The sequence below is a fragment of the Aptenodytes forsteri genome, unplaced genomic scaffold (assembly GCF_000699145.1).
Source record: "Aptenodytes forsteri isolate BGI_AS27 unplaced genomic scaffold, ASM69914v1 Scaffold80, whole genome shotgun sequence".
In the NCBI taxonomy this organism is placed as follows: Eukaryota; Metazoa; Chordata; class Aves; order Sphenisciformes; family Spheniscidae; genus Aptenodytes; species Aptenodytes forsteri.
The window spans coordinates 3,233,119-3,248,446 of record NW_008795026.1 but is presented as its reverse complement, the minus strand read 5'-3'; the positions used below and the strand labels follow the sequence as shown (position 1 = coordinate 3,248,446).

Here is a 15,328-nt window from a genome sequence, read left to right as displayed (position 1 = left end):
GAGGTGCGGCCTCACCAGTGCCGAGTACAGGGGCACGATCACTTCCCTACTCCTGCTGGCCACACTATTGCTGATACAGGCCAGGAGGCCATTGGCCTTCTTGGCCGCCTGGGCCCACTGCCGGCTCATGTCCAGCCAGCTGTCAACCAACACGCCCAGGTGCTGGTTATATATATATATAACATAATGCTATATGTTATATAGCATTAGTGCAGGTCACCTTCCTAGGGCCAAAGCCGAAAGGGACCATCATGTTCTTTCTGTGTGAACTGCCCAAAGACTTGTATTTTACCCAGTGACTCCTGTGGGGAAGTGAGCTACCTTCTCCATCAGCGGTTTATTGAGCTTAAATCTAAGAAATCTGCAAGACTTAAAATATTCCAAGGCCTTCTCATCCATAATGAGAAGGACAATGAAAACGTGACTGTTCTAGATGACAAACAGCCTGATACCATGGAAGTGCAGCAATTTTTTGCCCGCACCACCTAATCGGCTCTTTCTTGACATGTTTATTTCTCACTCTTTAGGAAACCAAGATGGATTACAGCTCGTTCAGCGGAGTCCCCCGGTTCTTGACCCGGCCTAAGGCGTTCATGGTGTCTGTGGGGAAGGATGCCACCTTGAGCTGCCAGATCATTGGAAACCCCATCCCAGTTGTGAGCTGGGAAAAGGATAAGCTTCCAGTCCAGTCTGGGGGAAGGTTTAAAACCACAGAAGATGGGGATCTCTATCGGCTAACAATCTACGATCTGAGCCTGGAGGACAGTGGCCAATACATCTGCCGGGCCAAGAACACCATCGGCGAAGCTTTTGCAGCTGTCAGCATCAAGGTTGGAGAGGAGACCACAGTAACGGAGTCAGCCCCATACTTCATCCAGAAACCCTCCTCCATCAAAGTAACATTGGGAGAAGATGCCATGTTCAAATGCAAAGTCCAGGGCAGCCCTCCCCTCTCGGTGAACTGGGAGAAGGATGGGAGACACCTGCGGAACCGGACTGATGCCGGACGCTTCCATATCGAGTCTGCTGGGGAGTCAAACGCTCTCACCATCCAGTGTGCCCGGCTGGGGGACAGCGGCACCTACACCTGCCGGGCGGAGAATCCCATCGGCTCTGCCAGCGCTTCAGCTGCGCTGGTGGTGGAAACGCAGGGCTCTTCCAACCCGGGCAGCAGCAGCCATTTCGATACCAGCTGCGGCAAGACGGCATCCTTGTTGTCTCACTTGCAAAGGAGGCGGGAGGAGATCAGGAAGACAGACATCTCCCATGGGGCTCTTGATTCAACATCTGCCCAGTCTTACTCCATGGCAGAAGGGTTGTCCGGCATCAGCTACAGCCTCTCCCGGGATTATGAGAGAGCGGCTGGACTTACCACCAAAGGGGCCCGCAACGCGACTTTCGGGGCGTTGACACGCACGTGCAGCGTGACGGAGGGGAAGCATGCCAAGCTGAGTTGCTACGTGACGGGTGAGCCCAAGCCAGAGATTGTGTGGAAGAAGGACGACGAGGTCATTTTGGAAGGGCGGCGGCATGTCATCTATGAGGATGATCAGGAGAACTTTGTGCTGAAGATCCTCTTCTGCAAGCAGATAGACAACGGGCTGTACACCTGCACGGCCTCCAACCTGGCAGGCCAGACGTACAGCTCCGTGCTCGTCACCGTCAAAGGTGGGTGCTTATGTTTCTTACTGGGGTGGGCATGCCTGCAAGGAGACAGGCAATGCACTTCCGAATTGGGGTGGGAGCGTGAACAAAACTTCTGGCACCAAACTGCTGCAAAGTAGTGTGGGTTAGACATGAAAAAAAGCCCTCCAGCTGTAAAGGGGGATAAGCACTGGAATAGATGACCTGGGGAGAGAGTCTTATCACTGGGGGGTTTTAGGAAGGGATCAGTCAGGGATGGATGACGTAGAACTGGCTGGTTGTGGGGCAGCTGGGATGAACCAGATCTCTAAAGCTCCCATGCGTCCTGGTTTAATAGTAATCTAAGAGATCCATCATCATCCTCTATATCAGGGACTGCTAAGGCCCCATCTTGCCCTCCTTTATACTCACCACAGGGTTTAGTCAAACTGGCACACACATGCCATTTAAGCAGAAGTAGAGGGAACTCCTCCCTGCAAGCTGAGTGTGTCAGGCTGCCTTGGATCCCTTGGGGGACCTACTCCAACTCTAATTGCAGTCTAACGCACAGTTTTCCTGTACAGAGTGACCCACCAGCAGCCTTGCTCTTGCCAGGCCTCTTCAGCCTTTTCCCAGCTTGCGTAGTCCTTGTGTGCTCCCAGAACTCTACTAGGTCCAGGATGCCTCTGTTTGCTGCGGTCAGTGGTGAAGAACTTGCCTTCAGGGGGTCCCTCAACGCTGGTGGAGGTCAGACCAAGTTCTTTAGAATGGCGACAAAAATGTGACACACATATTTTCGCAAAGGAAGCTCTAAATTTTCAAGCTGCTCTCCCATTTGGCAAGGTTGCAGCAGGCAGTTTGCAACCCAGGCAGCACCTGTAAATTAACTCTCAGAGGTAAAAGGCTTTGCCACTTGAGTGGCAAAATAGATGTTTTTGACTGGCAGCAAAATAAATTAGAAATCCAAATGAGTAGGAATGGTCTGTGTTTCATACCCGTCTTTATGACTCTCAGCTTTTATTTGGTTTTCTGGTTTCCCTTTTCTGGGCCTCCCCTTTCACACTCGCTGTCTTTCCCGTCAGTGACTCAGTCCCCTTGTCCATCAGTGACACCTGATCCGTGGAACTCGCTGGCACTTGTCCCACTCATTGCCATCCCTTGGAGGTGCTGAGTGGCATCGGGAAGGGCATTTGTCCTCTTCCATAAAGCTGTGATTACCTCATGAGTCAGGACTCAGAGCTGAAGACCGAGCCTGGCCCTTGGGTTCACTCTGAGGATGGCTCAAGCTCCGTTACTTGCTCAACGCCTGTCTTGCAAAGACAAACACCCTCCCCTCTTGCCCACGCTTATTTGATTATTCTCAATGGGTGCAACCTCTTCCAAAGGAGATGTGGAAAGCATGCGACGCAGCAGGTCTGGGAGCAAGGACCATGGGAAAAGGTTATTGATCAATGTCCCTTGCCAAAAGACACCTGTGAGTCAGAGGGCTTAAGTGGAAATGTTTATGGTCTGTTTCTTTGTTACGCCATACCATGTTGGGCTTTCTGACCAGGCCAAGGCTGCCATGGAAAATCTACGTGTGTTGGTTATAATTAGGCCCTGAATAACGACTCTCCTTTGTGTCACCAGAAGTCCTTCTCAGCCCTCCAAAGACAGCTCAGAACGATGTAGCAGTGAAGGGAGCTTTTAATTCTGTTGTTTATGCCATTAGTGATGCCATTAGCTCATCTGCCACCGGGTTTAGGGAGGTAGGTCATCTTGCCACACAACCTTCTCTTTGCTCGGTCGTGCAGAAGAGGCTGAATTCTCCAAGCAGCCACCCTTGGTAAGCACCATGCTGCTGCATTGGTCTTTCTGCAGGTAACAGCATATTTATAGAGCCTGTGACGCTGCATCCACAGCATGTGTCCATAGACACACGTACCAGGAAAGACAAGCTTCATGGGTTTAAATATGCTCTGGCATTTTGGTTTGCAGAATTTCCACACAGGAATCTGAGTGAGAATATTTATGGGTCTTTTATTATTACCTTTTAAAGGTAATAATAAAAAAAGACTGCCTAGCCCAGCATCCTCTCTGTAAGGTGGCTCTTAGCAGTCTCTCTCAGGGCATAGGACTGGGCACAGGTCAAACCTCCTCTAGAAAGGCTCCTATATTCTGTCAATCTAGATCCTAGACCTAGGGACCCAACATATTTGTAAGCACTTTGCTGAGCCCATGCCTTAAAGATCATTGAGCTGAAAAAAAGAGATTTTTGAGCTGTTCCTAAATGAGATGTAGTGAAGCAGACGTAAATCTCAAAGGAGAGGCTACAGGGCAGAGAGTCACTCTCACAATTAAGGAAAACCAAGAGTTGATTACTCTGATTCAGAAATGTGTCTAGAGCAGGGATAAAATCGCAAGCCGTACGCTGAAATGTGAGTTGTAAAAGAAGTTAGGAAATGCTTCCCAAGAGTAAACCTCTTTGACAAAGCAAAGAGCAGAGAGGATGGGAGGAACACAAATAAATGACTTGAATTTCCTGAAGGCTTTGGAGGTGTCCCGAGGCCATGTGTAAAGTTAGCGAGAACAGCATACAGGCCTCCATCCTTGGGCCTGGGCCAAGCAATGTTCATCTGAGTCCCTGAATACAGAAATCAGATACTGTATGAAAAGGTTAAAGGTTGCAAGCCAAATAGGATGGAGACTGGAAAAACAGACTGGTGCTGAGGCCACTTTATTCCCCTCTGACCTGAAGTGATTTTGAATGACCGCTATCACGGTAGTCACATCTGAGATCTGAAAGAGAATTGCAACTTGAGGAATGTGGAGGTAGAAAGGAAACTTGGAAAGCACAGTAACTAGGAAGAGGACCAAGGGCACAAGATGGTCGAAGCTTGTCTATGCACCTTTAGATAGCTCCCTTTGGAAGGATTCTTCATATTCTTACTCTCACTGGATCATTTTTGTTAGGCAGAGGGAAAACTTGCCTCTGGAATAATAAATGGAGAGCCCATGAGAAGGCCAGAAATAGGCAAGAGGAAATGCAGGTGAGAAGACCAGGTCAAGCAGGCAGATATGCTTTGAGAAGGTTAAGGAAACATTGGCTTCTTTGCAGGCTGCACCTATTTTTAGCAAAATATGGGTTAGCAGGACCTGCTTTTAAAAAATAACATCATGTCATTGCTAGTTTGGTTGGTATGGACCAAATAAAAAAGCCTGTGACAGTCTGGAGAAATATGTTCTCAAGACAAGCAGCCAAATTCATAGCTGGTCTAAGCTCTTGAAGTTTCTGCTAACTCCATAGGCTGCTCTTGTTCCATGCTCTCTTGGGGTTTTGCTTTGCTGTTTCTGTCTCACAGGCTTTTGTAGCTCTCTTATTTTATCTCTTATTTCTCCTTCTTTAGAAATGTTATTGCCTTCATTATATGCCTTAATGAGTATTTCTGCTTTGGCTAAAAACAGATTAATAGAAAAAACTGTACAGTCAAAAAAAAAAAAAATCATACTGATACTAGAGATGAATTTAAATGACCTCTCAGGGCACTGAAAATGAGCCATGGCCCAGGAGTCCAGATATTACAAAGACAAAGCAGAACTGCTCTTCAAATTCACACCACTGAGCTCTCATGGAAGTAAAAGTTTCTGGATAATGGTTGATTTGGAGTGATCAGAAGAACACTGTTTTGTACTTTTCGTTGGATTCTATATGAAATGGCATCCACTTGAACTACTCTTCCAGCTTGCAAGATGTACGGTTCAAGTGCCTCCTCTTGCTTCTGCTCCCAGACTGCAGCCTGTCTCAGCTGCGTTGAAATTGTCTCTTCCGTGGTGCCGGGGACTCACAAGTACATGGAGCTCTGGTGACTTGAGCAGAGCTGAAACTGCTTTGTATTGTGGGAGAGACAGCCCGGCAGGGAGAGCACCCTTAGGAAAGGTTGTGGTCAGGAAACCATCCAACCATGGCTTCCAAAAGCACCGCGGCAGATCACCTGGTCACAAGCGAATGCCAAACTGAAGTGAAAAAAAGATTTTGTTTTCTTCAACACCCCTCAATGTTTCCACTCCAGTCATTCTGAAAGAAGCCACCTAGATTTTCTCAAAGGAGGTTTGAATAATTGTTTTGAGCAAAATCAGCATTTTGCTGTGGAACTGAGAGATCAGAAATCACCTTTCTTGCTTAATGTTAAATAATTTCTGACCAGCTCTGCTATTTACAGGAACTAGAGATGGGAATCAGTGGCACTTCTTATCTGAAGCAGAGGGGCCCTGGGAGAATTACATCACATGTAACCTCAGCCGAACACACTTTTTGCTTATCTTACAAGGACATTTTCAGACATTATGAACATTTTGGATAATATGGAAAATGGGTGATAGACAAATGGCTTTATCTTCCATATTAGAGTCATACTTAACACGAGCTTACATTGCGAATTAGCTGGTGAAAGGGTAATGCATGACAAATAGTCATTTAGAAATGAGCAGTCAATATTTATGGAGCTTATCAGATCGAATATAACGTTGTTATCTGCAGCAGCTCTTCCTGATGTGCCTATAGTAGTTACGGCACAGAATACTTCTGAATTGTGCGGGGTGCTGTACAAATCAGTAAGAGAGGATCCCTACGTTAGAGAATTTGCAATGTAAATGTCAAAATCGGACAGACTGGGGTCTGTCAGACCAACGTGGGGTGAAAGAGAGTAACAGAGATCTCTGCTCAACTCACCGTGCTGGCTAGTGGGAGAGTAAGTGTATTTATTTGTTTTCACATTTAGCTAGTTAAAATACACTGAAAGGCTGGTGTAAAGTCTAGCGTTTCCATCCTTAGAACAAGTCTTCTTCATGTAAATATTATATGGTTATGGAGTCGGACTGTGTTAATTAGTCTATTAACAAGGCAGATGAGCCACCTGCCTGTCGCAGATCTTTCCTTGAGATCTGGGTTGCCTGTTGATCAGCTGGAGACACTGTTTCCCCCTGGCCACCTCTCTGAGCATCTCTCTGACCTGGGCAGGGGGCTGGTTATGGGCCAGTTGAATTGTTTGGGATGTCTACTCTCAACAGCCCTGTGGTCCTTCTGTAGTCCCCTGACCAAAGTTAACCCCCTCTGTCTGACCAGGTACATGCTAGATGATGTAAAGAGCATGAAGGTATATTCAGGAAGAGGAGGCTGGTGGGTTTTGGAGCCTCTCTCATATCTCCAAACCAGAAAAAGCAGTGGGCTGGGTGAATCCTGGGCTTCGATTCAGTTTATCAGCTGTTGTCTCTTTGAAGCCCTGTTCAGAGCGAGATAAGACATGTGTGTGTGTATGTCAGTAGGACGAAAGCAAAGTTGTTTTCAGAGGATATCTGTGACCCCAAGCTGCCAAAGATAACCTTGCACCTACTTTCCCTGGCTGGAAAAGCAGTGCTGTGACTGCAACACATACGACAGAATCAACCAACTCTTCTGGAACAGGCTTCCTAGAGAGGTGGTCGATGCCCCAAGCCTGTCAGTGATAAAGAGGCATTTGGACAATGCCCTTAATAACACGCTTTAACTTTGGGTAAGCCCTGAATTGGTCAAGCAGTTGGACTAGATGATCATTGTAGGTTCCTTCCAACTGAAATATTCTAGTCTAGTCTAGTCTAGTCTGTGTTTGTACATTTAAGAGCTTTTTCCTAGAGGAGCTTTTTTTTGTGACCTTAGATACTGCTCAGTGACTGTAAAGGGAGAGGGGTTAGCGATATGGCCAGTTGCTCCAAGTATGGGAATACACTTGTGTGCTTCTCAGGTGCATCTCGTATTTCTTTTTGGCCCTTGGGCATGTCCCTGTGTTCTCAGTGTCAGCTCCAGACTCCCTCCTCTCTCACACAGCAACGCTGCATCCAGCTCCTGGAGGCTGGCATCCTTCTGATCCATGCTTTCTTGGTCTCATCCTCTTGCTTGTTCCCATGGCACGAGAATTACGACTGCTTCATTCCCCCTGGCTTCATGGGGTGCTTCCAGAGGTGATATATGGGATTGCAGGGCAGGAGTTTGAGTTGCCTGTTGGTTAAAACAAAAAGGATAATTGACATGTGGAGTGCAGGCAGAACAGGTCTGTGTAACCGTAGCTGAAGGCTTTTTAAGGCGAGACTTTGACTTGCCTTGAATTGAGGTGCATTAAGGCAAAACATTTTTTAAGAAAATAACCAAGGTGAGCTAGAGTCACCTAGCTACAACACCTTCCTGTTCCTAAAGGTGTTGTACGGGTTCCCAGTCAGGTTTTACAACCAAGGCAGTAGATAGCATTGCTCCCTCCAGGTGTCCTGTCAAGCCCTTAGAGTCTGGTATCTCCATCCAGGCTGTGCTCAGCTAGAAACGATTGGAGGTGTTTAGGTGACAACTGCAATCGTGGCTGTGCCAGGGGTTGAACAAAAGACCTGCAAAACTGAATGCATGAGTTTCTAGGGCCTCAGTTCAAAAAAGAGCAAACCAAATCAAAGACAGCACTGCTCCTGTAGCAGCTCCTGCCCTAATGGTGGGGCAGGATGGGGCAGGTAACGGACTCAGTTATATGCTGAGCTACCAGATCTGAATTTTACAAAATGGAGGCTCCTGGACATCAAAGTTTGGATGTGGGATGTCTGAGGACTTTGATTTGTGTTTCTCCAGCCTCTAGACCATGGAGACTCCGAGTGGGACGTGCCACCGTGGACATGGGCTTATAAATCTAAGACAAGTCTACTCCTGTTTGTCTGTTAGACTAACACTTGGCATTACTGACTGCTAGTGACCACACGTAATTACCAGCCTGGGAGTGTGTGTGTGGTCAGGAAGAGGGAGAATGGAGTCACAAAAAAAGGCTGGGAGCTGGTACAGTAGTTATTAGAAGATGAAGGTACATGTCAAGACATGATCTCTCAGGAAGCATGAGTGGCGATGCATCAGCACTGGCTAATCCAGGCCTGTGACATGACTGAGCCATGAGCAGTGGCTAACCCAGGCCTGGGACATGACTGTGGCACCAATCCCATGGCTGTGACCGCCGGCTGTCCTCTTCAGTCCAGCTCCCCTTTCTCCAGTTTAGCGCTGGGGTATCGGGATGATTTCACAGCGCAGCTGTCACTGGAATTAAACATTGTTCAGTTCGTAAAATGTCTTCCCTCACTGCCATGCAGCTGTTTTGCGTGTTTGATCCACACTCTGGTTTCTCCCTAAGCCAAAGCACTGCAGCCCCACTGCTGGAGGAAAGCAGAGGCAGTCGGGAGACTTGGGCTCTTTCTTTAGTTCTTTTATTATCATTGACAAAAGCTGATACAGAGCCCTTGGTGCTGGTGGGGAGAACAGAAAACTCCTCCATCAGTTACTTCTGTGCTTTCCCCACATCTGTCCTTCTGTGCACAGCCACCTCTCATCCTTCTGTGCCCTTTCAGATCACTCCGCTGAGCTCAATTCTGCTGCAAGATGCCTAAAACATTGGCTCTTGCACCAGCTGACCAGCTCAGCTGCTCACACTCACCTGGAATTGCTGCCCTGTGCCCTCTCCCTATGACCAGCCCGTTTGCTATTTACCCACCTGTAGCATCTTTACTTTTAAGGGCTTTTACTCTGATGGGAAGTGGCTGTTGCTATGTATAGAGTCAGGCTGGGTGGCCCCTGCCCTTCCTCTTGTTGGCATCACTAGGTGACAAGGTGCAGTGCAGAGATGTTCACGCTAGAGGACAAGCAGGCCACAAGAGCAGAATTTATTAACCTGGTGCTTCACCAGCTTGTTCGCATTTCTTTGGATTAGAGCAAACTCCTCTGTGTGGTGGTGTGGGGCAGGTACTGCAGTTCAGACTGATACTGCTTCATTTTTAGATAAGTCCTTAAAATACTTCTGCTGGGATCTAAGATCTTTTTTTTTATGTGAGAGCAGAACGCCTACTGTGGTAGGGCTTGATTATGGGTTTGGATGGCAGCTCAGGACAAATCAATACCATTAATAAGAAGTGTTATTGTTTAATTTTTTTCTATTCACTTATTTATTTGCACACCTTTTACCACAGACCATCAAAACCTCTCGTTTCTCCTTTCTGTTTTTATCCTCTTAAGAACCGTCAATACCCTTCAAGGAAAAACTGAAGGATCTTGAAGTGAGGGAGAAGGAATCTGCCACCTTCCAATGTGAAGTGCCTGTTCCTAGTACAGAGACAGCTTGGTACAAGGAGGAAACCAAGCTCCGGCAGAGCAAGAAATACAACATCGAAGAAGAGGGCACGTATCGCCGGCTCACTGTCCAGAACGTCACCACAGATGATGATGCTGTCTATATCTGTGAGATGAAAGAAGGGAGCAGGACCATCGCGGAGTTGTCTGTCCAAGGTAAGAAAGGCTTTTGCTATTTCAGATCAGCCAAGTCTCACCGACCAAGCGTGAGATTCACACATGAGACTCCAGACTCGACCTTGTGAACGGCATTTACCCCGTGCATGTGTGCAGTGAAGAACAGCAGACTCCCTTATGGGTGAGAGGAGAGCCACGTGTGGTCGGTCAGTGGGTCCCCGGGTCTCCTGCCAGGGTGTATCTGGGACACAGGGTCAGAGAGCAGGGACAGATTGTGCTGCTGCACAAGATACGTCACCTGGTGGGGACCTATGCTTAAAGGGGTTTTCGTAGAAGGCAAAGTCCTTGAGCTGTAGCCTAGCACTGTAGACTTTCCTTAACGTGATCCCAAGCATCGGATGTGTCCCCTGGCACTGTCTCACGCACATCTGTCTGGTGAGGACAACGATGAATCTTGTCCTGGCACTGTCTCACGCACATCTGTCTGGTGTCCGGCGAGCACAATGGTGAATCTTGTCTGAGAGTGGTGCTGACCACACTGGGAAGCTGGCTTAGCAGTTGTGGTTTATGGTCCGATGTGTGGCGCAGGCTGCGGTCAGCACCAGCATGGTTTCAGATTGGAAACCAGATCCACGCTCCAGATCTCTGACATCTGGACCTGTTCTCTGGAGTTTGGAAAGCTGATGAGAAAGTGGCAAAATGTGGATAGAGAACCATGTCCAAGTCTCCCGAGTCTGGCGGTTTAGGACTGAAGTGCAAGTAGGTGTAGAGCCTGGGATGGTGGAGGTGTCTCACAGCCAGTAGACATGCACATCAGACACAGGCATGTCTGCAGAAGGGGCCATCAGTTCTGAAGTCCGTGACTTGCTGTATGAATAAGAAGCTACCCATGCAACTCCAGGACCTGTAATTTTTATTTTGATGATGCTTATGCTGGTATCATTGACATGTCCTGTGGCGTGAATTGAAGATCTGTAATAGTAAGAGGATTGCACTTGTCCTGTCTCATTTGAAGCCTGACTTTACTCCCAGTGAAACCAGAAGTTGTTCTCCGCTGCATAAATTGGTGCAAGACAGGCGGGTGCCATGCATCGTCCCGCAAATTCCTTTTTGTATCATTAGCAAAGAGATGAGAATGCACGTGGGTGGAGGTAGAAGGGGACATTTAGTCCAGAGACACAGGAGGGTTCAGACAGACATCTTTTTGTTACACCTTCTGTTAGGGCTAGACCAGCCAAACACTGCAAGCGTGTTTGGCCCTGGTAGGACAGCTGGTATTTGTTTTACCTGTTTGTGCTATGGTACTACGGCAATGTTCCATTAAAAAAGAGAGTGACTGGGCCAGGTGGAGCTCTCGGGAGGGAAAGGAGGCAGAGCCTTCCTGGGGGAGCCCTGTGCCTGCCCCGGGGGGAGAAGATTCGAGCGAGCAGGGTGAGGTTGGGCAAATGAGAGAGCGTGGCAGGATGCAAAGGGCTGCGGGGACAGGGACACTGCTGAGGGCAGCAAGGAGCAGACACGCGCCCGAGCTTTGGAGAGGGTGAGCAGAGAATCAGGGTCTTGAATCCTACTGATGAAACATGTGCCTGATCTGTTGCTTCATGAAGGAGTTCAGCCTTGCTTCTCATTAAATAGCTCTAGGGCTTTGCCTGGGTGAGGGCTCTTTTGCCTCACAGGGACTGTTCCAGGGCTGGAGCCGGTCACCATCTGTCAATAGGGGTGGTTCCCTGATGCTTTGTCCAACCTTTCCTGTGAATAGTCCCATCTTGTAACTTTGAGGTTATTCTAATAAGTGATAATCATCACAGTCGCTTGGAAAGGACACAAATAAGTGAAGTTCATTCCGTGTGAATTTGTGGGTTGACTCTAAGAAGAAATCTGAGGTTTTCAATGTATTTTCTATTAATTCAGGTGACTGGCGTGTTTGCCATCTTGCTTATGTAACTTACTGGTAACTTTGGTGGAGGCAAAATCCCAAAGACAGACGAGAGACCTGTCTGGTTTAAGACTGACCTACTTTAGCAAAGTTTTAATTTGAATTCCCAGCACATGCGGGCAATGAAAGCCATATCACTGTCAAATCTGTTCTTGGCAAGGCTGCGTACCTTGTGTTTACCCAACAGCAGAGTCTGCGTGTTAGGCTAGAAACATGAGCGACTGTAGTCAAACAAGATTGCTTTTCTCTCTTTGAAGGCCAAAATGAGTCCTTGGGATTATCTGTTCTGTATAACTCAGAGCCTAGGAATTCATTTAGGGATGTCTGCATAGTGTCTACAAGGTTTTGATTAGGTGAGAGCTGTTGGCTAGTCCTCTTGTAGTCTGGATGGTCCAGTGTTGCCAGAGACTTTAATGTCTGCTGTTTGCTGATAACAATTAATTTCTTATTGAAAGGGAACATCATTAAAAAACTTCCACGAAAGACTGCGGTGTTCACAAACGATACAGCCATCTTCTGTGTGGAGCTGGACAATGAATGCCAGAACATCCGATGGCTGAAAAATAAACAAGAAGTGAAACCCAGTGATCGAATCTCCATCACGTGCTCCGGCAAGCAACATACCATGATCATCCGAGAGTGTAAGATGGAAGATGCTGGTGAGATTGCCTTCCTGGCTGATGAAAGCAGGACGTCTACCCAGTTCACTGTGACCAGTAAGCTTCACTTTTATTTGGCATTGGTGTTGGGCCTTCCCTAGCAAGCAGGTACTCCCGTGTTAGCACTGTTGTTTTAGGTACTGCCATGGTAAGTTTGTTGTCCAAAGACAGCAGAAGGTTCGATGTCTGCCACAAAAGGCCGACAGCCTGAACGCTAGCGTTATGAAATGTTACGGAGAGATCAAAACAGAGAGAGAAGAGTCCTGGGGAAAGAGCACGGCTCAAACGTGTGTTTTCTCTGTACCATTCTCATTCCGTGCTGGAGTGAATGTAAACTAATAACCGAGTAAAACGCGGGGTAAGGGACATGCGTGTTTTCCCCATCAGGAGGTGCTTAGAAAACGTCATGTAAGTTGCATACATTGCAGTCGCCTTACTTCATTGTACACAGAGCGCTGCGGGTGCTCCACCTACACGCTGACCTCCATTTTCCAAAATCATTAGTTTCTTTGAGGGGCATTTATCAATTCTTGCTATGGGGATAATACTCCTTCTAGCAAATAGGGACCACTTATCTCCCCCTCTCTCCCTTCGCTGGGGATTTGGAGGGGAGAGTCAGTGAGCATTTAATTCCTTCCCTAGGTCTTGAGTCTACAGAGACATGAGGGTACCTTGTGGGTGTGCTGGCTATGATGGGGAAGTGGATAGGTGCCCTGAACATTTTTGGCAGAGTATTTCCATTCTAGCAAGCAAAAACATCTGTGAAGGAACATCTATGCACACGCACATGAAGCATTTCGGGGACAGTCAAGCGTTCACCAAACTTGAAATATTTTACTTTGATTTTAGCTTCTTAAGCTGTTTGCATTAAAGTAAAATATAGATAGATAGATAGATGAAAAAAAAACCTGCAAAATATAGATAGATAGATAGATAGATAGATTAAAAAAAACCTGTAAGAAAAAGGGGAAATGTTTCCTCCTGAAAATATAATTTCCTTCCTTTTGTGGAGACCAGCAAAGCCGTGTCCTCTCTCATCTCCTCTTTGCCATGACAAAGCTGGGAAGACCCTGTGAACTGATGGTAGCTATGCTGAAAGAGGGGACTTTTGTCTTGATTAGCTTTAGCTGGGGAGACTGATATAATATGCAGGCTGGAGAATTCCTTCAGCTGGCACATCTGATCTGAGCAAGGGTTTCCGTTGACAAATCAGTAGCAGCAGGTGCAGTGTAGTTGAGATCACACCTGAAATGAAATTTTGGTGAAGTTGCCTAGTTTTATGAAGCTTTATTTTGATGGCATTGCATTTCCTAGGCAAAAGCTGCTTCATTTAAGGCACAGAACTGCGTGTGGTTTCTGGCTCTGCTGCAGTTCCAATTTGCATGTGAGCAAGCCACCAACTCTAGTCACCGTTTGGGAAGAGTAATACTTCTCTTCTCCCACCACCACCTCCAAATTGCAATTACTGAGTGGTAAAAAGAAATCTTTAAATAAAGGTTTATAACTGCTGTGTTATCTAAACTTGGCTGGGGCATTCTCATGCTATTGAGCTAAAATGAGGAAAAAATGAGGTAAGTAAGCGTTGCACTTAGCATTGTGACAGTTTCTAAGGTATTTGGAAGTCTTTAACATTCAACCAAGCACCTATTCAATGGGAACGGCAAAGTTCAGTTTGATTTCAGACTCTGCTGTTTAAGTTATGAAGCAAGTATTGATTTACTGAATAGAAAGAGGTGAGAAGCTGCCTTCCCACAAACAGGCATCTCTGAACAAAACATTACATTACAGTTTCTGATGGTAAGGTCAAGAGATCTGCTTCCAGGGTCTAGCGTTCAGCTTAGTGCTACACTAATGGGACCTTTGGCATCCAGCTCTGACCAGCAGTAACTGACAGGCTGGTAGCTGTGCACCCCAAAACACTCATGTGTCTATTTATGTCATGAAGGAAAAGTGTATCGCATTGAGATTTCCTACTTTTACACTTCATGAATATCCGATTAGCTGCTTGAAGAATCCTGTGTACCACGTTCACGTATTTTTTCAATTAGCGACACAAGATCGGTGTTGGCTGTTTTAATAGCATTTATCTGGCAAGCAATGGTTATATATTATTTGCTCAGTATCTTGCATTGTTACTATGCCCATTTTACAGATGGGTAAAATGAGGCAGAGAGAAGATCAGTTGTCCCAGAGTTCGGTTTTTAGTCTAGGCCCATTGTACAGGCTCCCTCTATAGGCATGAATACTTGAGCATCAGCAATGTGTGATTCATTTCACCCAGCTCGCACACCTTCTTTAAGCTGGGATGAATTGCTCCTGAGTGTGCTGTTCTCCATGGGATTACAGTTGGAGTCTGGATGATTGACTTAAACCAGACACCTAACTTTCAGATAACCAAAATTAAACGAAATGGATCCTTTACCGTGTCAGTAGATGTCTAACTACAGCATATCAGATAATTCCTAGCCTCTTGACTGTATCAGTGGCAGCACATAGTGAATAACCCTGATAAGACTTGAGCCTTCTCTAACGGGTTCAAGAGGAATGAGAGGGTGAACGTAAACCTTTGTTATGCAAATACCTGCAGGGGTACAGTTGTGACCTCAGGTAGTGTAAAATAGCCACGTCTCCTCGATTGTAGGGTCTGACGGTGGGGACATTTCTTTGTCATTTCCTTTTGAAGTTAATTCCCCAACCCCAAAAGCTGACTCTGCATAAATTACTAAAACAGAAATCCCCAATGATAGCTATCACTCTTGGGAAACAAAGTTACAACACGCCTTCTGAGTGGAGGTAGCATAAAATTCAGAAGCAGGACAGAGGACAGACACCCAGATGAAA

The 15,328-nt window shown here is 46.7% G+C and overlaps 1 protein-coding gene across 1 annotated transcript in view; it reads left to right on the top strand.

Moving 5' to 3' along the window:
* The window catches only part of OBSCN (obscurin, cytoskeletal calmodulin and titin-interacting RhoGEF), a 214,003-nt gene that overhangs the window by 10,217 nt on the left and 188,458 nt on the right, over positions 1-15,328 (top strand). The window contains 3 exon segments of the mRNA XM_019471183.1: positions 528-1,668; positions 9,665-9,934; positions 12,284-12,544. Coding sequence (XP_019326728.1) covers positions 537-1,668; positions 9,665-9,934; positions 12,284-12,544 — 1,663 coding nt within the window. The 5' untranslated portion in view covers positions 528-536.